Source organism: Antrostomus carolinensis, unplaced genomic scaffold (assembly GCF_000700745.2).
Source record: "Antrostomus carolinensis isolate BGI_N321 unplaced genomic scaffold, ASM70074v2 scaffold13518, whole genome shotgun sequence".
Classification (NCBI taxonomy): domain Eukaryota; kingdom Metazoa; phylum Chordata; class Aves; order Caprimulgiformes; family Caprimulgidae; genus Antrostomus; species Antrostomus carolinensis.
Window position 1 is genome coordinate 50,858 of NW_010335071.1, and position 27,257 is coordinate 78,114.

At 42.8% G+C, this 27,257-nt stretch overlaps 1 protein-coding gene across 1 annotated transcript; it reads left to right on the forward strand.

The window, feature by feature from the left end:
* Positions 1–3,720: 3,720 nt before the first annotated feature.
* Positions 3,721–27,011, forward strand: LOC104529952 (vitellogenin-2-like). The gene is made up of 35 exons (XM_010174401.1): positions 3,721–3,760; positions 4,119–4,139; positions 4,343–4,494; positions 6,304–6,555; positions 6,712–6,873; positions 7,017–7,165; positions 7,593–7,743; positions 7,851–8,008; positions 8,094–8,259; positions 8,755–8,880; positions 9,915–10,133; positions 10,548–10,765; positions 10,881–10,978; positions 11,404–11,528; positions 12,195–12,296; positions 12,895–13,014; positions 13,114–13,303; positions 13,643–13,736; positions 14,477–14,662; positions 14,867–15,011; positions 15,792–16,020; positions 16,109–16,284; positions 16,529–16,867; positions 17,229–17,276; positions 17,439–17,525; positions 19,090–19,302; positions 19,393–19,535; positions 20,851–20,989; positions 21,730–21,865; positions 23,069–23,255; positions 24,555–24,646; positions 25,117–25,214; positions 25,295–25,454; positions 26,581–26,742; positions 26,896–27,011. Exons 1-35 carry the CDS (start codon positions 3,721–3,723, stop codon positions 27,009–27,011), a joined length of 5,199 nt encoding a protein of 1,732 aa, XP_010172703.1.
* The last annotated feature ends 246 nt before the right edge of the window (positions 27,012–27,257 follow it).

Consider the following 27,257-nt stretch of genomic DNA (forward strand, 5'->3'; position numbering starts at 1 on the left):
AGTGCTGCCAGAGGGAACAGCGAGATCAGGGAATAAGCCTGAACCTCATGCCACTGGACAAGGCTGCTCCAAGGGAGTTCACCAAGTGCACCAAGTTCCTGGTGCACCACATGGAGTAGCTGGTGCAAATCAGGGGTCTTGGAAGAGGACGTGGTGGAGTTACCAAAAAAACACCACCTGCCAAAGGGTCCAAAGCAGAACCAGACCTTTGCTCTTTGGGTGAGATGCCCCAGTCTCTGCACCCAGCATGAGCCCTCACTGTGGTCACGATCAGCAGGTGGGCTCTGCCTTCTGCCCACCCACAGCAGGTCTGTGTGGGCATGGCGAGGGATGTGCTTTTCAGCTGTGAGCATTTGAGCCCAAAGGCTTCCAGCAGATCTGGAAGATGTTTTCTGCTTGCCCCTAAGGCTGTGCTTGCAGGCCAAGTATGCATGCTGGATGAATTTGTTTCTCAAAGAACTGCCTTAGGAGATGGTGCAGACACAACCATTGATGTCAATGAGATTGTTGGCAGCCTAAGTCATCAGGAGGTGTGCACAAATTTCAGTAGAAATAGTACCACACTCAGTTTACCTGCCTTAATTTATCAGTGTTCTCCCAATTAATACACACAAAGCAGAATGTGACCCTACTAAGTTGTTAAAAATGTAGATTGACAGTAAATTAATTTAAAGAGAAACAAGTGATTTGGTTCTTAAAATAAGTAGAAATCAATGAAGAAAAACAGCACTTACCAATGACCGTGTGGGGTAAGTGGTAATCACTAGCTAGTTTTTGAAAACACTTGAGAACATTCTGTAAAAATCATTGTTTTGCTTTCCCCAGCAGCTTTGGTACCTTCAATGGATGCACGTATGTGAGTTTCATGGTTTGGAAAGGTAACATCCTTAGTACCAAAAGGAATCTGTTTGGAAGACAGACATAAATGTTATATACCATTTAAATGCTGTTATGGCACCTCGTGCTGCCAAGCGATGGGGAGCTGACAGCAGGCAGTGCCTGGGCACTGCCTGGCAGCAGCAGTAAAGCAGAGAGCTGGTGGCTTTGCTGCTTGCCTGGAAGTCGTATGGAGTGGTGACAGGAAGCACAGACTTCCCAGGTAACCCCTGAGGCCGAACCCAGCACAAGCCGGGGCTTTGCATGACCCCCAGAGCTGGGCTCCATGGGTGGCTCAGGCATGAGCCCACAGCTCTGGTGGGGCCAGCCTGCCCACGGAGCTCCTCTTTTCCCAGCCTGCTGGTGCGTGGTTTTGTGGGGAGTCTCACCTTCCAGCCCTGTGCTCAGGCACGAGGGGTGCAGTGAGCTCAGCAGTAACACCCTGTCAGGAGAGCTGCGGGTGAGCATCGCCCGAGTACCGCGGCAGCCATAGCACCATGGAGCGCAGGGGGATGCGGGCTGTGGGCATCCACCTCGCCAAGGGCTGAGGGCAGACCTCCCCCAGCCTCTGCCTCTCCCCCGCTGCCATTGCAGAGAGTGTCAGCACAGCTCGGGGGAGAGGCTGGTCAGGGCCAGTCCTGGGCACAGCAAAGTTGTTTCTCACCTCACAATTTTCTTAGGATTTTTTTTTCTTTCTCTTTTTAATTCAGGTTATATCCTTTGAAGAAATACGAAGCACGAAAATGCTATGAGCATACGGGGGGACAGACTGGGAGTTGAAATCATTCTTGATGTACTGGAGGAATGGTCTAGAAAAATAAGAGGGTTCAGTTCTGTAAAGAAACCCCCAAAGGTGAAGCCCTTCCCCTCAGGTTTTGCCTACACCTGCAGCAGAAGGACAAATGATCCCGTCTCATTGCAGCAGCACAGCCGGGTGATGGGGATGCAGTGTCTGCTGCCCAAAGCGGTGGGGTGAGACTCTGTGAGCCCTGGGCTCAGTGGGGACGGGGGCTTTGAGGACACCCTGCCCTTGCAGCCAGGCACAGCCCACATAGCCCCACGGGGAACTCTTTATTTGAGAAGTGTTAGGATTTGTGGTGTCACTGTTCTAGCGTGGTGTTATAACAATATAGTGTTAGAATTTTGAGACACTGAGTACAAGTGTTGTTACATTTAATCTGCCATCACAGCAGCGCTCTTTTGCTTGCACTGCCACTGACCCCGAACCCTCACGGCCTGCGAGGTTTTTCTTAAAAAACCCCCCTGTTTTTCTTAAAAAAACCCCTGTGTAGCTGCATATAGTTACACCATAATATATTAGCTTTTGAGCCTCAATTACCAGTTGCCAGTAGCTGTATTCTCAAATCCCTTAGCTACATTTACCATTTACCAAAGCTCCAAAGATGTGATACAGCTCACTAGTGCTGCTTATGATGCGAATGGTTTAGCTTCTCTACGATGTGCCATCAGTTTTACCAGGGAAGGTGTTAAAACAAACAGAATATAAGGCTGGTAAGAACAGTGAAGTATTTGCCATACTTCAAAATTTTTTGAAAGTAAGAAAACAATTTTTTTTTTTAATTATACAGATGCAATCTTTCATCTAGGAATAGAATCCACAGTTTGTCAGACATTATAAATTATATCCCAACTGCTCAATTATAAAAAAAAAAATCAGCTAAAGAGCATTAAGAAAATGAAGCTGTCTTGGATGGCAGCCACTGCTCTGTTGATGAGAAACTAATTGAATCCCATCCTTTCCCACAGTGAGCTGGGCAGCAGCTTCAGTTCCCCTCCTGCGGAGAAGGTTGGTGGGCAACCGGTGACTGTGCGATGCCGTGAAAACTGCTCAGTCCCAGGGCTGCCACAACCCTCCCCCTGCAGGTCTGACAGGAGTGGTGTGGGTGGCTTGATGTCAGCCCCCACCGAGCCCAGCTCCATGCCCCGGCTGTGGAGCACTGGGGACCACAGGACCTGGCAAAACCCTGGAGCCTGAGGGACCTATGGGGCAGCCTCCAAAGGGACAGGGAAGATGCCTGCCGATGGGAGAAGGGGGCTCCACCATGGGGTGAAGATGCTGTCCCCTGTTGCATGACATGAGTTTGGGTGAACCAGACTTTGCATGCCTTTGTAAACCAAGAGGTTTTTGTCCGTAACACCCATCAGCCTCACCCATTCCACCTCACAGGGACAACTCTCACCAATGCCCCTCTATGGCTAATCATGCTGACGCGTTAGCCCTGTAAGAGAAGGCAGGTGAGGGAAGTATGAATGTCAGCGGTGCTCAGCCATGGCCTTTGTGAAAATGACAGGAGGTTTGTGTCACTGGGTGAATTTCCTGTCCCCAGAGAGCAGCGCTGTGGGTGACGGTGTATCCTGCTCGCAGCAGGGTGGGTGTCGGCGCGGTGTCACAGGAGGGCTGCCCGGGGATTTTGCACAATCCCGCTGGTGCACTATCAGTTAGATAAGCTGTGTGCCTTATGGTCAGGTCAGGATAACCTGGGCAAAGTCAGCACAGACTGCAACAGCACTAGGTGCTTCCAATGAATAAGGACAATTAGTAGTTTTTTCTTGCACAAGAAGTATTTTGGCTTTATATTTTAATACTTTTAAGGACTTGTTTTGAAAGATAGTTTCAGAGCATTCAGTTGGTGAGGCAAGAATGAAATTGTGATAGTTTTTGGCTAAGCAATAACAGCCAGCACCTTGTCCCCGACCCCCTCTCCTTCAAAGAGTTTGAGTGGTTGATAAAAAGTTGATAACTCAACAAATTTCACTGTGCCTGTTAATAATTCTTCTATAAAAGCCGCACTTTTTCCCCTGCAATCTTCAGTTGCTTTTAGCATGAAGGGACTCATCCTGGCCCTGGTGCTCGCCCTCGTGGGTAAGTTGAAGCTTTACCAGCACTGCTGAGCCTTGGTGGCCAACGTGGTCCTGAGCAAACTGGCTTCTTAGGGCCTTTCAGGGATATTTACAGATTAATTTGCTGAAGCCTTTTATGACTTGTGCTCTAAACTATTAGATTTCCATGCTTAAGCTTAGCAGCAGGAGAAAAGCAGAGTAAGCAGCAGCTAGTGAGCGGGGCTGGTGTGGGCTTGGTGTCCCAGGGATGTGGGGTGCATCCCGGGAACACATTATTGGTTGTTTGCATACCATCAGCACACTGAAAATATGAATAATAAATGCAAATACCCACAGAAATGGAGGGTTTCTCACCCATCCTTCTCTTTCGTCCCACACAGGTGGTCAGAAGCAGGACCTTGGTAAGTGGCTCCCACCAACAGTGAGCGGCTCCCATGCTGCCCTCCCCTACGACCATACCTTGCGTACTTACACCAAGTTTTCGACAGTAGCCAACCTCACTTTTCTCTGCTGGGATGGTCTTTGTGGGAACATAAAAACAGTCGCAGCAGAGGTGGTGTTTCTGGGTTTTGTTTTGTTCTGGTTTGTTTTTCTTTTTTAATAGAGCCCATTTTTCATACTGGTAAGACCTACATGTATGGCTATGAAAGCATCATCCTGCATGGGCTGCCTGGCAGAGGCCTGGCGATGGCAGGGGTGAAGCTGACCTGCAAGCTGGAGATCAGCCGTGTATCTCGCAGTGACCACCTTCTCCAGGTAAATCACCATGGGAGTGGGAACCCAATCCCTCACCCACATCAGGCAGCTACAGACATTCATTTCATACCTCCAGGCTGGTAAAACAAATGACAAAAAGATGCAGAGATCATACAGAAGCTTAGGGCTGAGATGACCCTGTAAGCCCAACGTTGGCTTTGCTCAGACTGATGATTTCCCCAGCACAGGCAGAGGTGTGGGCACGGGCACTGAGCTTTGCTCCCATACCCCTGAGCTGTGCTGGGGGAGAGCCAAGGGCACCACTGGAGTGCCTGCAGCTGTAGCCGAACTGCTTTGGGTTGTGGGTTGGGACCTAGAGACAGCACTATGGGCTTCCTCGCAGCCTGTAGCTCTGCGGAAGGGATCCAGAGATGCTGCCATCAGAACCTGAGCCCCCTTGACTAACGCTGTCCTAGGTTCAGCTCCATGCGGAACTATGGCAGGCAGCTGCTTTAAAGAAATGTCCTTAAGTTAGTTTTACTAAGGCAACACTAAGCTTGAGTATGAAAATGACAGTTCAAGCATGAAATATCCATGCTTTTCAACCTGGTCCATAGCCTGAGAAAATCTCAGCACTGGAATTCAGTTATCACATGAGAAAGTCCCATCTGTCTCCATTATCTTGCTTTTGACATTCTTCACAGAGGCATTAATTCAAATGTGAAGAATTCTAATGGTAATGCTTGTGCTTGGCATAATGATATTGGATCTGGAAGCGCTGTTACTCATTGAAAAGATTAAATGACACAGATTAAAATATTGGCATGGAACAAAAGACCACATAAAAGGGATCCAGAAAACACCACGTGGGGACAAAGCTGTAAGAGGGCACTTAGCATCTGTCCTAGGAGTTTACTCAAGCTGTAATCCTGTGCATGTATTACTGAAACAGCATGAAGGAGTACCTGTTATCAAACACTGCTGCAGTTGCAGGCTCTGTCTAACCTCGCTAGAGTTGCTATAAATTTAGCAATTGCAGACAATGATCTTGAGTAGGATTTAATTTGAGAACGCGTGACAAGAGGCAAGCTACCCTCGCAGCATTACTATAAACGCCTAAAATGAAACAGAGCACTAAACACACACCATTTCCCTCTAGGCGGGAACATGTACTCTTATGTCCAAGGGAGGGAGATGTGTGCGTACGCCTGTGCGACTCGGTATGGCTGTGCGTGCAGGCGCCCATTTCCCACTAGGTAGCAGTCAAGGACTAGTGTGCAAGCTTTACAGCTTGATAAACTCAAAATGGTGACGGCTGCTTCCAAAGACGGAGATGTCAGCTCCTGCTGCACCATCTCCTGTGCGATGTCCTGCGGCCATCCCTGCTTCCCCCTCAGCTGCGCCAAAGCTTTGGCACTCTGGGAAGTGCTGGACTAGGAGGAGCAGCCAAAATAGCCCCCAATGTGTTTAGGCAGGCAGCCTGAGCAATGGTTTGGCCGCCTTGCAGACTGAAGGGAGATCTTACTGGACGTCTGAGGAAAACAGGTGAGTATCCTTTCAGGTGAATATCCTTTCTGTGCAGACTACTGGCAGCTGATGTTTCGCTCACCCAGTAACTTTCACCAGGCTTGTTGAAGTTTTGAATGCTGCTTGCATGATCGTATTTTTCTGGCAGAAATCCTTAATGGAAATTGTGTTTTCAAGGGTGCTTCCTAGGCCTAGCACAATAGTCCATGGATGACAATATTTCCCATGGTGTTGGACAAGCGGCTTGTGTCCAGCCATGGACTGGAAGTGCCCTGTTCCCCTGTTATTGCACTGTTTCAAACTGAATGAACAGGATGAATGTTTTTCTAATTTTGTTCACAGATTCGATCACCAAAGCTGGAGGAATACAATGGCTTCTGGCCCAGGGACCCCTTCACGCCATCTTTGAGGCTCACGGAAACCATTGCTGCATGTTTCAGCCAAGCTTTTAAGTTTGAGTACACTGACGGAAGGGTTGGAAATATTTATGCTCCTGAGGACTGCCCCATCCTGTGCACTAACCTAGTGAGAGGGGTTCTGAACATGATGCAGATAACCATCAAAAAGACACAAAATGTGTATGAACTACAGGAGGTTTGTTTTTTCCAGTCTGATTTTACTTTTACTCTTATTTTACTATGATATAGTAACTTGCCTATACATACACTTGCCAGGAAATTTTCTTTTACTTAATGCTGTTTCGAGGTAATTTCAAGTGGGAAGTTCATTGTCTTTAATTAATACTCACAGGCTGGGATTGAAGGCATCTGCCAAACCAGATACGTTATCCAGGATGACAGCAAGAATAACCGTGCTACCATTTCCAAAAGCAAGGACCTGATGGACTGCCAGGAGAAAGCGGTGAAGAACATGGGAATGGCCTACATCCGCCCCTGCCCCACCTGCCCCCTGGTACGCGCAGCCTGGAGCCCTGCTACACGCTCAGCCATAAGCCACTGCCAAACACTCATGCATCGCTAGTAGGGAGTTTGGCTCATCGAAACTAATTAACTACCATCCATTCTTATTCTGAGTGGGTCTCTTTGCACTTTTAGAAAGTCAGAAACTTTAAGGGCACAGTGATGTTCACTTACAAGATGAAGTATGATGACAGTGGGGCCTTGATGACGTCTGCTACGTCCGAGCAGGTGTACCAGATCTCTCCCTTCAATGAACCCAACGGGGCAGCAGTCGTGGAGGCAAGGTAGGCGCTGTGTGTGTCCTTAGCGTAGCTGTGATTATCAGAGCCAGGAGGAGATGCCTAAACCATACTTTTGATTTGTGAATTAACAATAAGCAGCTGGCCTGCAGGCGCGGAGGACAAGGCACCGTATGTCCCTCAGGATGCCCAGCCAGGTCCTGTGCCCTGCAATTTGGGAGTTTTGCTAGGGCATTTGAAACATTTTTCCAACCTCTCAGAAACTTTGTCAAACTCTAATGAAAACTCTCACCAGTCCTATGGCATTTCCAGATAATCCCAAGCAGCGCATAAATGGAGAAGTGCACGGTCCGTTTGTGGTCAGTGCAACAGTCCTGCTGGGCACCCCTCCATCTGCTCCAACCACTGTAGGTGTCCTCCACTCACACGGTGTGGTAAAAGGCTGCTGATGCATTTCTTTCTCTCCCTGAAGACAAGAACTGGTTTTGGTCAACGTTAAAAGGACTCCCATCAGTGCACCAAAAACTCAGCTGCAAAACCAGGGCAGTCTTCGTTATCATTTCTCAGGAGAACTACTCCGTATGCCAATTCCTCTGATAAGGATTAAAAATCCAGATTCACAGGTATTAGAGGCTTACCTTTCATACTCTTTCATTATTTATAAAGTTAACAGATCATCACAAAATTATTTTTGACATGGATCCTTTCAACTGTCTGTTTTTTCCCATAGTTAAGGGAAACACTGCGGCAGTTAGTTCAGAATAATGAGGAAGGAGCCACTAAAGAAGCTTCAGCCAAGTTCTTACAAATGATCCAGCTTTTTCGTATAGTAGCTCTTGATCAGATTGAGTCTTTGTGGGTGCAGTTTGCCAATGACCCTCTGTACAGGTAACTACTGTATTACCTTCAGTCAAGATTTGTGATCAGAGGCATAGCAGGCAATGGGGATAATGAATCCTCCTGACCCTGGCAGGCCCTGGTTCCTGAGTGCCATCTGTGCTGCTGGAGCTACTGACACATTCAGGTTCCTGAAGCAAAAAATTCATGATGAGAAGCTGAACATCTGGGAAGCAGCTGCGACTCTCCCTCTTGCCTTCCATTTCGTTACACCCAACAAGCAAACCCTAGAAGTTGCCTCAGTGAGTACAGATTGTTCCTCCTTCTGTTTCCCTCTCACTCCTTTTTAAAGTTGAATTAATGGGATTATAGGTGAAAGATGCAACCTATTTATTTCTAAATTTGTAAAATGTAAGGTATTAACAAAAATGGAGAATGCTTTAGGAAAAGCTTCCAAACACTTGTTGCTGAAATTTTTCCATGTCTTTGATATTCGATATTAAAATCCACACATGCTAGGAAAATTGCTATTGGTTTCTTTTTGCCAAAATATTTTTTTAAATATAAAAAATCAAGAAAATAATATAATGTAACCAAAATCTAAAGTGCATACAATATAAGTGGAGCAAATCTATTTACTTATATTGTAGCTGAATGACTCACATTTAATTTAACTTCTGAAAATATTTAGGAAAAATCCAAAGTAATTCTATCTATTTATTTCTCAAATGTAGTTTCACTAAATACCAGCTCTAATTACTGGAAATATTAACAACTGCTACTTTTCTATTCCACAGACTTTTCTGACCTGTCCCCAAATCCAGAAAGCACCAATGCTTCGAATACTTGTCTACCTGGGATACGGTAGCATGGTAAATAAATACTGTGCTCAGTCTTCACTTTGTCCAGATGAACTTCTTCAGGTAGGTGATTCTCATTTCTTGTTTCATAAGAGGTGAAGAAATTTTTAAATGCCTTTAATTTACCTCTAACAATGTCAGCAATTAGGTAACTAGCTCTTCGCATGCCTCACTCCTGGCTGTGATTCCCTGCAAAATTGCAAAGACAGAATGAAACACTGAGCTGATACCTCTGAAAAATCTGGTCTTAACAGTTCAGAATTTGAAATGTAAGTGGTAGAAGCCTGTAGGCTGTAAACAACATGAAACGGAGTTTAGGTATGACAAATTCAGGAGTAAAGCAAAATAATTGTGATTCTTCTCTCAACTTTTACATTAGGTAGAGTGTACTTTAAAAAAAAATCTATTAAAAAAGCACTAAACTGTGAATATAAGCAAAGCTCTAGATATGTCATAGGCTAGGGCTTCCAAAGAGGCCCTGCTACATAACTGCATATCACTGTCAGAAATATTCAGGACGTTGTCCTTGGACTATGCAGCTCTGATTCTTTATGCAGAAGGACCATAGCACTGAGACAGTCTGGTTGGTGTTTGACATGTGTTTAAAGCTTCCAAAAAAGAATGAAACAATTACACCAGAAGGGTAATTTGTCTTCTCAGAACAGCAAAACTGTTTAAGTACACTTGCTATCGCTACTGGAAGGAAAAATAGGCAAGTTTGATCCTGCAGCTGCCTAGAGCCCGGGGGCTGCAGGCTGGCAGTGCTGACAGAGGTGCCCCGAGGGAACAAATGAACCTGGCGTCAGCTTGGGGCTGCTCTTAAACTTGCAACAGACTCTCTGGTGCAGGCATCCACCTAGGAGTACTCCAACACTCAAGCTCAAGGACAATTCACAACACTGTGTAAGGAATAAAAACAAGTTTGCTTGTATGTTCTGCATTTGGCATCCTGACAATGATGATGAGATTTTTCCTGGGAGAAAAATATACGCGGCTTTACTCAAGGTTTTGCATGAGTAGTTGTTTTGTTTGCTGTAGCAATGAGTGTTTTTATGTATCATACCTGATAAGATGAACAGAGTCTGCTCTGTTTTCAGCCACTCCATGAGCTTGCTACTGAAGCCGCCAGCAAAGGCGATGCCAAAGACATGGCCTTGGCCCTGAAAGCCATCAACAACGCAGGAGAGCCAGCCAGTATCAAACGCATCCTGAAGTTTCTGCCAACATTTTCTCCTGCTGCAGCTTCATTACCAAACAGAATTCATGCTGATGCCATGTTGGCCTTGAGGAAAATTGCCAGAAAAGACCCTGCAAAAGTAACTGAAATTATTATTTAAACAATCATCTTAGAAGGTTTGATTTGGGTTGACTTAGTGATGCAGGGATAATAAGGCCATCAGGTAATGTTCACAACTCTGGACAGATTTCTCATTTACTGGTGTTCCTCTTGCCCACACTGCAAATTCCTGACATCACCTCATCCTTGCTGATATCCTGGGAAAAGGGTTGCTTTAATCACTGTAACTTTGGTCCCATTACTAATGGCTGTTTTGTCCAGCCCTGTTCACTGTGCACCCAGCAGTATCTTAACTTTCAGTGACAGGTCCCATGCTCAAGTCTCTGTTTAGGGTTATGTTCTCCGTTCACTGCAGATCACACATGCACAGTTTAGGAACCACTTCTCACTGAGAAGTCATGAGGTACTCACAGGTTGTGTCTTCCTCCTTTAGGTAAGGGAGATCTCCCTCCAGGTCTTTATGGACAACACACTTGCTCCTAATGTCCGAATGGTGGCTTGTGTTGTCCTCTTTGAAACTAAGCCTGCTCTTCCAACTGTAACAGCTATGGCCAGCTCGCTGCTGACGGAGCCCAGCTTACAAGTAGCCAGTTTCACATATTCACACATGAAGGCTTTGGCAGTAGGCAGGATTCCACAGCTCTATAATCTGTAAGTAGAGGAAGTACATTTTTCAGTAGCAAATGAAGATTTCTTTTCTTGCATTTTTCTAAGAATTTGGTCACAGTTGACTATCTTCATATTATTTTAACTCTTTATTACTCAGATCTGCTGCTTGCAACATTGCCATTAAACTACTGAGCCCAAGACTTGACTGGCTGAGCTATCGTTACAGCAAGGTCACTCATGTCGGCGGTTATTCCTGTGAGTACCGGGTGCCCTGTTCACTGCTTCAGCTTATGTAGCCAAATGCCTCTATTGTGTTCTGTGATTTTTATCCAAAATCCTATCGTGGGCTCTGAGTTTAGTGTGCTCTTGTAATAGAAAAAGCACAAGAGCCTCCAAACATGCAAAATCCCCTGAGGGTGTTCTACTACTCTCTGGGTATCTGCTGGGGAAAGCAGTGCCTGCACATGGATTTAGGCCTCCTTCTTCAGTCACTGTGGTTTTGTTGACTGTGCCCTAGAACAAAGGTCTCCTCTTGAGGTTGCAAACTTGAGGACCTGTGGGACTAAATCCTGGCAGAACCCCTTGTGATCTACTACAGCATGTACCTCAGGTGACTTACATGCACCAGACACCTCAGAGACCCTAACCAAAATATCTACTGCTTTTTATTGCTGTGATAGTTCAATATCAGGCTGGTGCCATTTGGAGGATCTATCTCATGAACAGTCCCAGCACCATGTTTCCATCTGATATAATCACAAAAGTAAGAGGATATTATGCGAATACTGCAACAGATATTGTTGAGGTAAGTATTTCATTACAACAGCCAGCTACATGCAAGCCAGCTACAGCTAGTGTTACTTGTTTAAGCCCTTTGAACTCTGATGTAGTGTTTAACTTCATCTCTAGCTATGAGGGCAGATGTAGAAGAAAAAATTTAGATAATGACTCTGATTTTGCTTAGGCTTCTTTTATTTGGGCTTTTTGACACATACATTCATCAATGAATGCAATCAGCTTAGGCATGAAAATCTAGGAGAGCAGAGGAAAGCTTATACAGGAGAACATTCACCTGCATACCTAAAGTCACAAGGCATCTAGGGTATTTTGCATAAGTACAGGGAAATAGTATCTGAAATTAAATTTCAAACAGCAGTGCAGCCAGGGCAACATGAAGCTCCATGTAACAGCATGTAGGCATTTACTCAGCTTCCTGGGCAAGCTTTGCAACCTGGGCTGAGCTCTGTGCTGCCCTAAAATTATCCCTGCTGACTAATTCAAACCTGGCTCAGCACGTCCTCAGCATCTGCAGCCATAGCCTGCAGACATCTGCCAGGTAGACACAGCCTTCTAAGTCCAATGGCTTCATGAACGATGTGTTTAGAGTGGCCTCAGCGAGTGTAATACTAGGTACAAAGCTTTTCCTGAGCTCTCTTTACCTGAGCTGCGACTCCTGACTCGTTTCCTACAGGTGGCTCTCCGGTCACAAGGCTTAACCAAGCTTATCAGGAAGCAGAATATTCCCTTTGCCGAGTATGATACGTACAAGACACTGAAGGAACTTGGTAAAACGGTATGTCTCTGTGCACCCTCCTGATCTGTTTGCAATACACAGTTCCCACCAGCGCTGGGGTTGCATCACCCACCAACCTGTCCCTTTGATGTTTCAGTGAGAAAGGAGTTGGTCATCCTGTTTCGTTACAGAAAGATGTACTTACATTGTACTTAGGCTGTCAACAGATGCCACCTTTTCACTCAATATGTGTCAGCCTTTAATGTACAGTACAAAAAATGATGATGATGCTGGTAGCCAAAATTAATGTGTTTTAAAGTGTATGTTAAAACACAGTAAATGGTTGCTCTTCTCTTTTAAAATAATTATTGAATAAGATTTTTGTTCATGAGTCCTCCAGTGTCACCCACTACTTACAGCAGGAGAAATTACCAAGTTCTTACCTCATCATACATGTGGAAACTCTCACTGGAGTCAGTTATGCAACATAAGAAAGGCCACATTGTCTCAGACCTGTAAGATGTCTATTAGGTTTTTTGCTAAGGAACCATAGTTAGCAGCCTTCAGATGGGATCTACTCTTTGCTAATATATTACTGTATTTTAAATTACATTCTTTGTTTCTTCCCTTTCTCCCTCACCTCTCCTTAACACCACAGCTTCTGGGATTGAAAGAACTGCCTCCTGAAGACCCTATGGTGTCCGCATATGTCAAAATATTGGGACAAGAGATCACCTTTGTTGACATTGATAAAGATGCCATTAAGCAGGCCGTGACGGTACTGACAAGGCTGTTGTCTTTTTTGTCTGTGATGCTGGATAATTTCCCTTCCCTATATCTTCTTGCCTACTTACTTAACCCATTTCTCTGTTTTCAGAGTCTAACTGGATCATCACACTGGCAGCCAGTGGTAAAACAAGTAGTGGAAGAAGTCCAGCAAGGCATTTCAGGCCAACGGACCTTGCCGGTGATGGTGGCTGAGCTGCGGCGCATTGTCCCCACGGTGCTTGGCATCCCGCTGGAGCTCAGTCTGTGTGGTGCGGCGCTGGCCCAGGCTGCAGCCCATGGTGAGCTTGGGATGCCAAACCGAGCAGTTTCCCCACAATAATCGCAGGTTCAATCCCTCTGCTGAAGTTAAATCCCTCTATAATCTTGAAAAATACTCTTGTAATGTGGAAACATTAGTGTTCAGCTACCTCCAGAGGGTTTGAGAAGTAATTAGCAGGTTTCACCTGAGACATATTTGTATAACTGGTTTGCAGCAGCAATCTTTAAGTAATCACGTAAAGTATTTAAAAATGTAAAAGCACTGCCCATGTGTTAAGTACTATGCTTATTGAAAATATTGTATCATCTCCAGCATTTATTGTTTCACTGTTCATATAATTCCTGTCTGTCTTTTCCAGTGAGTGTACGGATATCACCACCATTATCTGACAGTTTTAGACCTTCACAGTTGTTGGAAACCAACATGGATATTCATGCTGACGTCAAGCCAAAGTAAACACGACATGTATTTTCACACACACACACAAGCATTTATATTTATATTTGAAATAGATATGTGATCACATGTTTTTATACAGGAGTCTTACTGGTCCCAGATTTGGGACGGCTGTGCTAGTCCAGAGCAGTGAAGTTGTGAGAAAGCAACAAAATCACTCGATGCTTTGCGACTCTGCAAACATAGCAAAGTGCACTGTATCCCACAGGATAATGTGCTGTTCTGCCATTGCTAAAAATGCTCACACTGGTACCTGTTCACTGACTGAAGATACTAAACGGTGAAGATATATTTGCTTACGTGTGAACAGGTTTTCACAAGTTCAACATAGAATCGCATCATGACCTGGCACAACCTGGGGAGATTTCAGTGGGAAAAGGGAAATGTTTCTGGATCTGCAAAACCAAAAGCAACAATACTAATAACAATAATAGTAATAATAATAAACTAGACACAAAGTGAAGCTAGAAGATTCTGTCGTTAGCTTGTCCTCAAGCAATGTATCAGTGACAAAGCAGTGAAGGGGTCCATGTTAGCTTTGTTCATCAGATAAATCCTTTCACCTTTTCTAGTGGCAATTCAGCTTTTTTTTTACCCTGTTACAATACATGTCTTCATCCATCAGTAGTCACTCTTACAATAAACAGAACAGCATGAAAATGTAATTTTGCATTTCAAAGTTAAATATGTGCATATTAATCTGTGATTATGCATGGTTTTATTTCCACTCTTTCAGGGCATATTTTCATATGATTGCAATGATGGGGATTAATACACAATACTTTCAGAGTGGTCTTGAATTTCATGCAGAGTTCAGTGCCAATACTACAATGAAATTTAATGCCAGCATAAATATAAAAGAGAAAAATTTGAAGATTGAAACCCCTCCCTGCCGTCAGGAGGTTGAGCTCGCAGCTGTGAGGTACAGAAGAGCTTGTTGCATTTTGCTTGTTATGTGGTGCTGATTGTGAGTTCCCTGTTATGAAATCATGAACATACAAGTCCTTGTTAGGCTCTGCTGTACCTTGGCAGCCACATAAAGCTTAGTATTGTCTTTTTTGCACCAGCAAAGACAGGTAAGCAAAATCAGAAGATGTTACTTGTGTGCCATCTGTCACCCCCACAGGAGTGAAGTTTATGCTATCTCAAGGAACATGGAAGAAGTAGATTCTGAAAAGAAATCACAGCTCCTCCCCAAAGGAGAAGTACCGAGTATCTCTGACCAGCCATTTCAGCCATCAGAAAGTTCTTCAAGACCTGGCAGCTGGAAGGTAAGGAGGCCTCTCACCATCTGTATTGCAGACAGGTAGAGAACAGACAGAACAGACAGCTCGTCAGAGGGGCTGAGCACCCCCAACACAGCAGCTGTCTGACCAGACCACAAACACTGAAACAGTGAGATTCAACAGGTGCTTGACATATCCCAAACCAAGCCTAACGTAAGTCCAAATGGGTTCAAGACATGATCATGCACAGTCTGCTCACTCTTATCTCATGCAGGTAGGGTTGCTTTGGCAGCATGGCTTCCTATTTCTTCACAGTCATAGGGAGGGAGTGTGAAATTCATATCCTTTGTACAATATCCCTTTTTTTCTGAGCCAGAGCAATGTGGAAAAGATGGCTCAGCATATACATTTTTGTTCCCAAATCCTGAGGTAATCTCTGCAGTGGATTGCAGAAGCCCATTCTCTTATGTGCTCTTCAGCTTCTGAGGCTGGTACGGGAAGGATAGGTTGACTTGCAACTGGAGGTCCAGTAGCCCAAAACTGATGCAGAAAAATAGCCCCTCCAAAGAGCCCTGCAGGTTCTCATTGGGAAGTGTGTTTGTGAAACACTGCCTGGGAAAGGCTGAGCAGGAGAGCTGTCCTCTTCCATGGAGCACTTTGGAGGAAACCCCACTGCTTCCAGTGCTTGGACCTCTGATTTTAAGCAGTGCTTCCTTACTTAGGCAGGACTGTCATCATTCTCTTCATTAACAGGAGGAAAGATTTTAGGAGCTGACATTTTTTTGCGGAATATATCTGTCTTTTCCATATTTTTGTTTAATGCAGCAAAGGGATATTCCTAATGTGATATCCAAAGGATACCAGCAAGGTTCAGAAGAGGCACATCCCCACAGTGCAGGAGGAAGATTTTACACACACATCTTCTGTAGAAAATTTGAGAGTTTGGGATGTTCTGCTTGTCTCAGCCTGAAGTCTCAAAAATCAGCTTTCTTAAGAAATACCTATCTGGACAAATTAGTTGGAGAACTTGAAGTCAAAACATTTTTGAAGCCAGGTACAGTGACAACAATAATCTTTTCTGTCAATCTCTGTGAACACTGCTCAAGCAGCATAACCCTGGAATGTAAGTATCTTGCCTTTAATTCATACAGATCCTGATATTGACAAAATACAGCTGGAGATTCAGGCAGGATCCAAAACAGCTTCCAAAATAATTGATGTAGCAAGCTCTGTGTCTAAGGACGAGCATGAGGCAACTCTATATGAGGACATTAAAGCTAAACTGAAGAAGATTCTAGGCATTGAAAATATATTCAAGGTAAGAGACTTTGAGCATTGCAGAGGGAATTTTTTCCTATAAATGAAGCCAAGGGTTTCCAGTGTGGAAAACTGGCATGGGAAAGTGAGGATTTTGGCTGAGAGGAACAAGTCTAGGTGAGTTCTGGTGTGCGGGGTCAGGAAGTTGTATTTCCTTGAAAGTCTGTGGTGAGCAGCTTGTCTGACACCGAGAGAAATGTTACAGAGGAAGCGATCAATTCATAACCCTTTGAATGTTTTTCGAGGTCTCAAATAAAACACGGGTCCGTACGAAACGGATTGACAGAAATGACAAGACTAAAGTTACAGGCCTCTGGGCAGAGCCCAGTGCAAGCCCTCTCTCCAGTTCATCCTCTTCTTCCACTGCTTCTTCTGCTGATGGCAAAGAGCCTGGAAATGAACACAGGAAAGATGAAATAAGGCAAACTGGGAAGAAGCATGGCAGAAGCAGCAGGAGAAGCAGTGCTAGGAGAAGCAGAAGCAGCAGTGTCAGCTCTGCTAGCAGTAAAATCTGCAGCAGCAGTGGAGAAGACCACTCTGGAGACAGGCACTGCAGTGGAGACAGTGAATATTACAACCAACAGGTAATTCACCCAGGCTGGACCTTTTTATGTTTCTTGTGGCAAATGTTCTTGTACATCAGGAAATTGTGCTCATAGAGCACGAACCAAGAAAAACAGACTGTTGGGGGTGGCTGTTTGCTGCAGGATGGATGAGGTGACCACCTAGCAGAGCTTTTCCGCCTTTTTAACCTCTCTGGTTCTCTGAAGCATTTCAGTTCAGAAGTTTCACATTTCAGAAGATTTCAGTTTAAAAAAGTGTAAAAGATTTAATTTTGTTTTGCCTTTTTTCCACACTTAATATTGAACTTTTTAATGCATTTCTCAAAAGTTAGAGGTTTTTTGTCTTCTCCTAGATCTTCTTATGTGCTACCTATTTTCACAGGCAAATCTACCTGTTTACCAGTTTTGGTTCAAGCCAGCAGATGAACAGGTACATTTACTGCTTATACTGTGAGCAGGGCCTACAACTGCTCTCACTAGTTTTGCTGCAATTAGAGCTTAGTTCTCTGAGAATAAAAATATGAGGAAATTAATTCTGCAACAACTTCCAATGGTAAACAACTTGCTTCAAGGTGATTCTCTGTTTTTGTAGGACCCAGGAAGGGAAGTCCTGAACCGCAGCATCAGCTCCTCCTCTTCTTCAGCTAGCGATGAAGGTGTCTCTAGAGCCATATCTCAGGTGAGTGTCCTAATCTACAACAAATGAAAATATTTACTTTGGATTTCCAGTTACTGTATGTTTATATCAGAATATGAAAAATATGGTGATTTAGCATATTAGACAATATATAGAAAGAAAAATAATTGTTTCCTGTTCTATAAAGGTGAACATATTGGACAGAAATTACATGGTTTTTAATATTCACTTAATAGAGGCTACATTTTTTATGAACCTGGAATGTATTGCTATATATGCTGACATTCGTGTTACTCAGTAAATAATTCCCTATAAAAAAGAGAACACCTTAGAAGCGCTGACCTGCTTGATCAGAAACTGGTTTCAGGTATATTTATTATTGCATAGCTCTCTGTAAAATTTCAGGACTTCACTCTGCCACTTTTCTGTTCATTAGTTCTTCACTGCCAAGTACTTCTGTTCATGTTAGCAGGACCATACAAGGCCTTTGAAAATATCTTGATTTTGCAGTAATTCTCCAACTTTGAGAGCAATCCAGGTGTTTATTCAGGAATCACTGCATGGTACATAGTTAATGGTACCTGGTTCTTCTGTAAGAACTATTGTAAGAACTGATGGAATCTGGAGCAGATTTCATCAAAGGAAAATTTCACACATTTCAGACGAGGACCTACATGCCTACAAAATAGTAAGCCTTACGTTGCTGAGGTCCCTCCTCTGCACCAGCAGCTCCCAGTTGTAAGTGCAAGTAGCTTGCAGAAAAAAGGCAAACAGGTCTACCTTCTCCCCCACCAACTTTTGTGTAACTAATTCACCTCTCCTGTCCATCTTTTCACCACATTACTACTTCCCTGCACTCTTCCCAGTCTTCCCCAGTTCTCTCACCACATCCACCTTCTTCCTCAGCCACAGCCTTGCTCTTTCTCCACATCCTCCAAGCCCTCACCAGCTCTGTCTCACCTCATCCTTCTGTGGGTCTCTGTCACTCGGACCTGGCAGCTCAGGGGGGACTGGCTGCCCCACAGCTCACCCCAGCTGCAGCTCTTCCCTGGCCAGGCGGGGACTCCTGCCCCACAGCTCAGGTAGGGCAGTTGCAGCTGGAGCAGCTGAGGTTGTGGGGCACAAGGGTCCCACTTTGAACAGGGCCATGTGCTGCTCCTTGGACTGCACTGAACAGATCCCTCTGTCAACACAAATTATCACTGGTTTAAACAGGTGGTTAAATAAATTTTATCAAAAAGACAATTAGCTAAACTATAGGTTGGTAAGAGACCAGCGCTGAGCTGGGTAGTACTTGTTCTTTATACAGTAGGGTCCTACTCCATACTTTCCTTTGTTACACTGAAATTACTTCACAAAAAGATTCCGATCACTACTGTTTCACTTAACACAGGTTGTGACAGATCTCCCTTGAAAGACTGAGGCAAAGCTACACATGAACTGAATAGATCAAGTGATGATCTGTGATGCTGTCCCATACTTTACATAAAAAGACTCTTTGGATGAAACTTTTCCTTTACGAATGCTTTTTATCTGTGGTTTTAACATAGTAATTTTAATACTTTTTTTATGTCTTTGGTCTCTATTTCCTCTCTACTGACTTAAGCCTAAATTCTTGGGAGACAGCAAGCCACCAATACTTGCTGCAGTCCTTCGTGCCATCCATAGAAACGAGCAGCCGACGGGATTACAGCTTGTACTGTACACTGATACACAACCCAGGAGATCAAGGATACAGATGTTGGTTTCAAGTATCACAGGATCAAGTAGGTGGAAACTCTGTGCTGATGCTTCAGTAATAAATTCCCATAAAGTATCGGTAAGTTTAAAATAATGATCAGCTCAAATGTTAATGAAATATAATGGTCTTGTTATGTTTTATAAAAATATATATATTCCCCTCTACTAGGGTTCTCTTAAATGGGGTAAAGATTGCCAGGACTACCAGGTTGCTACTCATATTGCAACAGGGCAATTTGCTGCTTATCCAGCTATGCAGATGAAGCTAGAGTGGCCAAAAGTACCTTCAGTTGTCCAAACAACTGCAAGATGGTGAGCTTTTACTTTAGTTTTTGAAAAATTCACCTGTGTCAATGCTGCAGATAATTACAGATTCAGTTCTGCAATTTCTGGGCTGGAAAAATTCCCCTTAGTCAATATGATATCATAAAATGAGATTACATGTGTCTGTTTTTTCTGTTATTCATTCCCTCAGAGCATAGTGTGTTTTAGTTTGCAGGGAAGGTGCTTGAACAAAGGGGACGATGGGATTCACCTAATCTATTGCAGACTTTTAATTTAAAGTGCCTGAATTAGGAAATTGGTCTCCTGATGCTTCCTAATTGGTGGAGGTTCAGAGCAGCAGCTTAACCTTGGTTCTCTGAAGGAGTCTGTATCTAATTGACTGTACAGGGAGAGTAATTTCCTAATGTGGGCACGTAACCTCCAGCTTCTGAAGACTGTGATACAAATATTTCCCATAAGGCTTATTGTACACTAAATAGCAAATGTTGTGTGACGCTTAGTGTCAGAAAACTGGAACTGCTGGATTCACTTCACACATCTAGGCACATGCACATAGTACCTATTGCATTCATTCATTCATTCATTGTGTCCATACATGCATTTGCCCACAATAACATACAGACTCATCTCAAAGCCTCATCTTTTTTCATAGTGCTACCAAAATACAGGCACATACAACAATTCAGTTACCTAAATACACATGCAACACAAGCTGTCACAGTAAGGGCATACAGGTGATTGGGTTAACAAATGTCTACTGAAAAGGAGAATTTTTTATATTAGATTGAATTACCTGAAGTGCTGTTATCTGCCCTTATTAATAGGGGATGAAACCATCCAGTTGACTATCCTGGAGAAAAGCCATAGAACTCAGCTCTGTTCTGATCTGAGACTATGCCTTTTTTTGAAAGTCCCAGGCCTGTAAGAGAACTTGATCACAGAGATCCTGTCAACTCATTGATACTCTTAGTGGGTGAAGGATCCTTGCTAAAAGTTACCACTGCAGTACTGACACATTAATATGAGATAATCTATTTTTTAGCATTTTAGTATTTTAGTTTTTATGTAATTGGTGCCTACTTTTTAACTCTGAATGTGTTTAAAAGATGTTGGCTATACTTCTCGTCTCTCTCTGCCACCCAGTTTCCTGAAGACTGTTTCACCCATTAACAGTTAAAATCCACCTGCCTCTCCTTCCATACACAACACCATGTATCACCAAACACTGATACAAAACATGTCTAACACGGAATGCACATTGCTTTATTGGGAGTATTTTAGTCTGAACAAATGATAACCATTTTTTTCAAAGATCAAACGTTTTCATTACTTCCTTTTCTAGGTTCTACTCATTTCTTCCAGGAGCTGCATATCTGCTTGGGTATTCCCAAAGGCAACAGCGTGGTCCCTCTCACCAGGCAACCTTGGTTGTGGCTCTGACGTCTCCCAGAACCTGCAATATGGTCCTCAAGTTACCAGAGGTACTATTTCCACTATCTTTTACCCTGGGGCATTCAGTACTTATGAAATTGAAGGTTAGTAGCTTTTTTAACCCACTGTTTTGTTTTGTTGGGTTTTTTTTTTTTTAATTTATTCAAATATAAAGAAGCTCCCATCACAAGGACATTATAATCACACAGTTGGTTCCATTATGAAAATATCTTACAACACATTTCTCTTTCTCATGTAGCATGCAAACACATGAAATAAGAAAAAGGTTACAAAACAACCAAAATGATAATTGATAGCACATTAACAATAACTTATTAAATAGACAACTCCTCCATAAATCTTCAGGAAGACAATAGGTTTTCCTGTGTCTTGGATAAGATAATTAAGACCAGGCTGTATAAAAGCATGATGGCCAAACAGCAGCCCTCAACGAATAGGCAAGGAGAGGGTACGCATCTCAGGTCAGCAAATGGTTCAGACTGTGAGCAGATGTGATGTACTACTCCCCAGAAAGATGCAAATTGGTGAACACCAAACTTCATTTATAGCACTGCTATTCTATAGATTGCAAATGTGTCAAACTGTAGAGGTAGAGCTGTTTCATGCTGTAGACAGAGGACGTGATTTATTTTTAGCTCTGACCTAAATCTGGATTCTAATTTAGATTTCAGTCAGTACAGTCCTCTTTGAGCATTACAGGGAAAAGCTATCTAATCTCTGCACTGTATTTTGCATTTACTTTCACGTTTGTTTTCTGACTGATTTTCAGCTCACAATTTACGACAGAGCCATCAGGCTTCCCCTGCCGTTCCCTTCAAGCCCAGGTACACTGATTTCAACACTACCATCCCCTGACCAGAATGTCTTTTCCCAAGCAACCCTTTCAATCATTGAAAACCTTAAAGGTGAGCAATTAACTATCTGCACAAGCATTGTTTGACTTTGCAGATTTTGTAAATAAAATTTATCCTATTAACATAACTTGAAATTATTTTACATTCACTTAAAAATCAGTTGGACTTCAGACAGACATAAACCCATCTGTATGGAAATGTGTGAGACTGCAAAGATGTAAAGAAAAGGAAAAATTAAATATTCAGTTCCATGCCAAACAGTGATTCCAAATGCATCCATTTCATCTTTATGGCCTTGATTGCTCATAAAGAAAACACCATTACAGAATTTACGAGAGGGACATCAAGGGACCTCAGATTTGGGGTGCTCTGTGTGATTAGTGCTGTTACATAGAAGCTAAAACAGCTTCAAAAGTATACCTGTTAATTTCACCTCCTGCACTTGATTTTGAAGGGATTATTGGTTCATTAATGCTGTATTAAGAGCTAATCACATTATACTTACTTAGGGTAAATTTTAAATGGAAAGGCTTTATGTAATCCTGGAAAAGGAGTGACATTTTGCTTGAAATCAGTGGATTAATATCATATGTATGCGTATTTCTTTGGCAAACACCAAAACTAGTCCGTATTAATTAAAATTGCTGTAAAATAATTTCTAATCAGAGCTGGCAGGCTTTCCAATAAAATACCATTACAGTGAAAAAGGGAGAAGTTTACTCTAGTGTGGCTTTTGCCTCTCCATCTTCTATTTCTAATCCTGATTATGATGCAATAAAGGTAGCAGTATTTTAGTGAATTTCCTCTAGTTTTAATGAAATGTGAATTGCTAACAGCATTTGAGAAATTCTTTTGACTACAACAAAGTTACAAAAGCCAAAAGGCCACAGAGACTTACACCAGCACCAGCCGGGAGCAGAATTTATCTCACACAATGGAAGGTGTCCCTGCCCATGGCAGGGGTTTGGAACTAGATGATCTTTAAGGTCCCTTCCAACTTCCAACCCAAACCATTCTATGATTCTATGATTCTGTGAATCATGAGTGGGTTGCACTGCTGTCTGAGGACTGGCAAGGTTTTGCTTTCGCATTACTACAAATCCAGTATTTCATCTAAAGGAATCATTTTGCTTTTATGTGGGAATAGGTAAAACCAGAAAATGGTCTTTTTTTAAAAAAAATTACAAATCTAAAATAGAATAAATGTCTTATATAAAGAATAAAAGGCTTACTTTTGACTGATTTTTTTTCTAGCTCATTGTTCAGTTTTCCAAAATACGATCACAACCTTCAATGGAGTTGAATTTAACTATTCAATGCCTGCAAGTTGCTACCATGTCTTGGTGCAGGACTGTAGTCCAGAACTGAAATTCCTGGTGATGATGAAAAGACTTGAAGAGTCTGCTGACCTTACAGCAATAAATGTCAGACTTGCCAGCCAGTGAGTAATTACGAACTTAATGACAAATAGATGTCAAGCTGAATATGCTATAAATGTGAAGACTAGATTTTTACAGCAGATTGGTACTAGCATAAGACTCATGCAAAAACTACTGATGTCAGTTGAAAGATTTATGAGTGTCACTGGGATTTGAGACTTTGTCTTTCAAAAGTGCTTTGAAATATATCTGAGGTTCACAGTAACCTAAAGTCTTTACTGCCCCAAATTCTTCATTAATTTGTTAGCATTTAAACATCCCATTTCAGTTCTTAGCAATTAGGAAGACAGATAAACTATAAATCCAAAAGGGACTATTGTAATCATTTAGTCTGGCCTCCTACACTAAGCTAATAATTAGAACTAACTAGCACCCACAATCATCTTGGCAGAGATGTTGAGAAGTGGACATAGCTAAAAAAGGAAATACTTATCCCAGATTAGAGGCAGTCCCTTAGGTCATCCCTTACTCAGTGCATAGTGTTCTAACTCTATTTGAAATTAATTTCAGACACACTTTGTTTCATCTTGGAGCAATCCTCTGCCATCATAGGTTCTGCTTTAAAAGTATAATCTGATACTCTGAATTGTATGGGATTATGCATACCAAAGTCATTGTAGGGAGTATTCTTCAAAGAGTATAAATAGGCTTTGATCTGTAAGGTTTCATTACAAGTATTATTTATTTCTGAAAATTGTGTGCCTGACTGTGCCATAATGTTAGAGAAACAGAGAGAAACTAGTATTCCCTGCACCTGTTTTGTGGAAGAACAGAACGTGTTTTATAGACTGTATCTTTGGTGATAAAGACATTTCTCATCACCGTATCATTTCATACAACTGTATGGATGTGCTTTTGATGTGCTTGAGCTTCATATTTCTCCATTAGTGCAAACACTGCTCTGAAGAAAATACTACAATACACAGACTATTCAGGCTGTAAGAGAACCGCCGCAGGGAATCAAATCTTCCTTTGAAATGTAAAGTGCTTTCAGTTTATGGGAACATAACAGCAATTATATTGTTCCACAGCAAGGGTCCCTGTAGCCTGGTGTCTTCCTGCCTGAACCGTGGTGGCAAGCAGACACTGAGAGAGGAGTGAAGGCAGGGAAAGGCACATTGTGAGCTCTCCTCCTGGCATGCTTTCCTGGGCTCTCAAACTTCCCCCTCAAAAGGGTGTTAGGTGATTCATGTCTGAATGGTACGAGCATCCTGCAGTGTTGGTTCTACCAGGACTAGAAATTGGGAGCTGAGTATGGCAAAGGAGAAGCATTTGTTTATACTAATTCCCTTTACTTAAAGTGAGGTTGACATGTATGTTTCCAATGGACTCATCCAGTTGAAGATTAATGGTGTTCAAGCCTCAACAGATGTTCCATACACATCTAATTCCGGTAAGAGACTCATATTTCCCTTAATCTTTTCTGATCTTTTGAAGAAGGAGAGGATGTGATCCTGCAAACCCCTCTCAAGATGAAGACTACCCTAATATGAGAAACAATTAGAAGATTTTAACATACCTTCAGGCTAACGTTCATAGGGGGTGGCAAGATGATAAGCAAGGAGATGCTGATCCTCTGTATCTTTGCACAAACCAAATAATGCAGGGCTGTGGTACCTTGTGTTGATCACAGAGACCTACAGAACAAGCATCTAGATGTCCCCTGGCCATGGCCACCCTTGTCAGAGGGTTTCGGCTTGTTCCAGGGCACAGAGCAGTACAGACTTTCTCTTTTCCCTCATCTCTTTCAAGATACATTAGAGCCTGCATTAAGTCCTCAGAAATATAACAAGTGGTTCAGGTTGGACCCTAAAACAGTAACTTCCTTTTACAATAAATCCCTTTTTGGTTTTTTTGTTCCAGATGCAAGTATGCTGATCAGCAGTGAAAAGGAAGGCCTGTCACTGAAAGCCCCGGATTATGGCATTGATAAACTATATTACAATGGGCATAGACTTGAGGTATTTTTTAAAATTATTTTCAATAGTTTTATTTTTAGAAGAAAAACATTTAAGTGCATCTTTTCTTTATTTCCACTAAGATTCAGGTTGCTTTCTGGATGGCTGGAAAAACATGTGGTATTTGTGGAAAATATGATGCTGAGAAGGAAAGGGAATATAAAATGCCCAGTGGATATTTGGCTAAAGATGCTGTGAGTTTTGGTCAGTCCTGGATCATCTCAGAAGACCCCTGTGCTGGAGGTACTAAGACTCTAACATATGTTAATGTCATTGCCTTTGATTAATTAATTAGTCACATGAATAGATTATTTATATTAATTGTAGCACAATCATCTTATTTTTCACTGGTTTTTGTGATTAGTGGCCATAGACTAAAAAAAAAAAAATAAATAAATAAATCTGGTTTTCCTGAGTTTGGTAGTTCATTGCAAATTCTGGTTTTGTTGCACATGTATATCAACTTCTTATGCACTATGTAGTCACCTGAATTTTGTGTGCTTCAGACAAAATTATAAACTTAAAACTAAAATGATAAGTTAGTATGAAAAGTAGGCAGTTTGATTGTTGACAAAAGACATTTTATGTTGTCCTTAAAAGTTTAATTATTTTTTTTCATTCTGTTATTTCCAGGCTTTTAGTTTCCCAGAAAAAAAAAAAAAAATCTAGCCCCAGCTATCAAACTAGAGGGTATTTGAGGTGGGAAATTCCTGGTTTTATTTCAGGCTGGAGATTAACTTAATCTCAAATGTTGAGCCTGGAAATGATTGTTCTTACCATCCAGGTCCTGTATAAAAAAAAGCAATATGAACGTATTTATAACATTAGGGTGCACTGCATTTTGTGTGGAACCCAACCCTCTGGGACACATGGTGGCATTTCTGGTACATATTCTTAGATCAAGCTCCTCTGAGGGGACTGATCCAGGAAAGCCTGGATCACAGAGGCTTAAGGACTAAGCTACTCAGCCATGGGAAGGTGGGTGTGATGCTAGGCACAGTGTAGAAGTGGGTATACGGATGTTCAGGAGCCACTACTGCCCCAAAATTACATGCTGTCATAGTTTGGATAGAGTTGAGTGCCAGTTGACCAAGGTTTTCACAACTATCTCTTTGGATTTAGACACCTGTGTCCTACCTAGATTGTATCTGTCAATCCTCTGTCCTTGGGACTGTGTCCTACGTGCCTGATATTCTCAAAGCCTAAGCCATTGACAGAAAATCAACTCACTTCGATCAGATTTGTTTCACGTAGCTTGTGTCACTTGGTTTATCCATTGGTCTTAGTTGTTGTTAATTCTACAAATAAAGTCCAAAAAAGTTATTTATATAAATCCCGTAGGTGCTTTAAGAGAATTAATGTTTTATAGCTTGCAAGCTGCAGCGCCAGTTTGTCAAAGTTGAGAAGCTTGTTGGTTTTGAGAAGAAGGCAGCAAAATGCTTCTCCGTGGAGCCAGTTCTACACTGCGTCAAAGGCTGCTCAGCACGCAGGACTGTCCCCGTCTCCGTGGGCTTCCACTGTGTACCAGCTGGTGAGTCTGCAGAACGGGTATGTGCACAACACAACCGGTATGTCCGACTGTGAGTCTGTGAAAACCCATGAGGCTGACCAAGCTAACACGTAAATACCTCAGTGTATAAAAAACCCCTCACACGACTTCTTTCTCCTCTTTTCTCATTTACAGACTCCACTCTCAACCTGCAAGGGCAGGTTAGGCTAGACCAGAAATCCGAGGACGTGGTGAGCACGGTATCTGCTCATACGGCGTGTTCCTGCCAGCAGCAGTCGTGCCCGGCGTGATGTCCCACGTCACAGGATCCACGTTTCTGGGTGTCAGTGTCCGGGATGGCCTGTCACCCCGCAGACACGGCCGGGAGGACAAGGCCCTCACCCTGCAGGAGATCGTTCTTCCCTAGTTCTAGAGATCTTGAAAATAGCTCTGGAGACCCTTCGCCGGGTTTGATCTTTTAATAAACGGTTGCTCTGTAACAGTGGTCACTCGAGATCGTTTCTCCCTGAACCAGTGGTTCCCCACAGCTGGGCCGC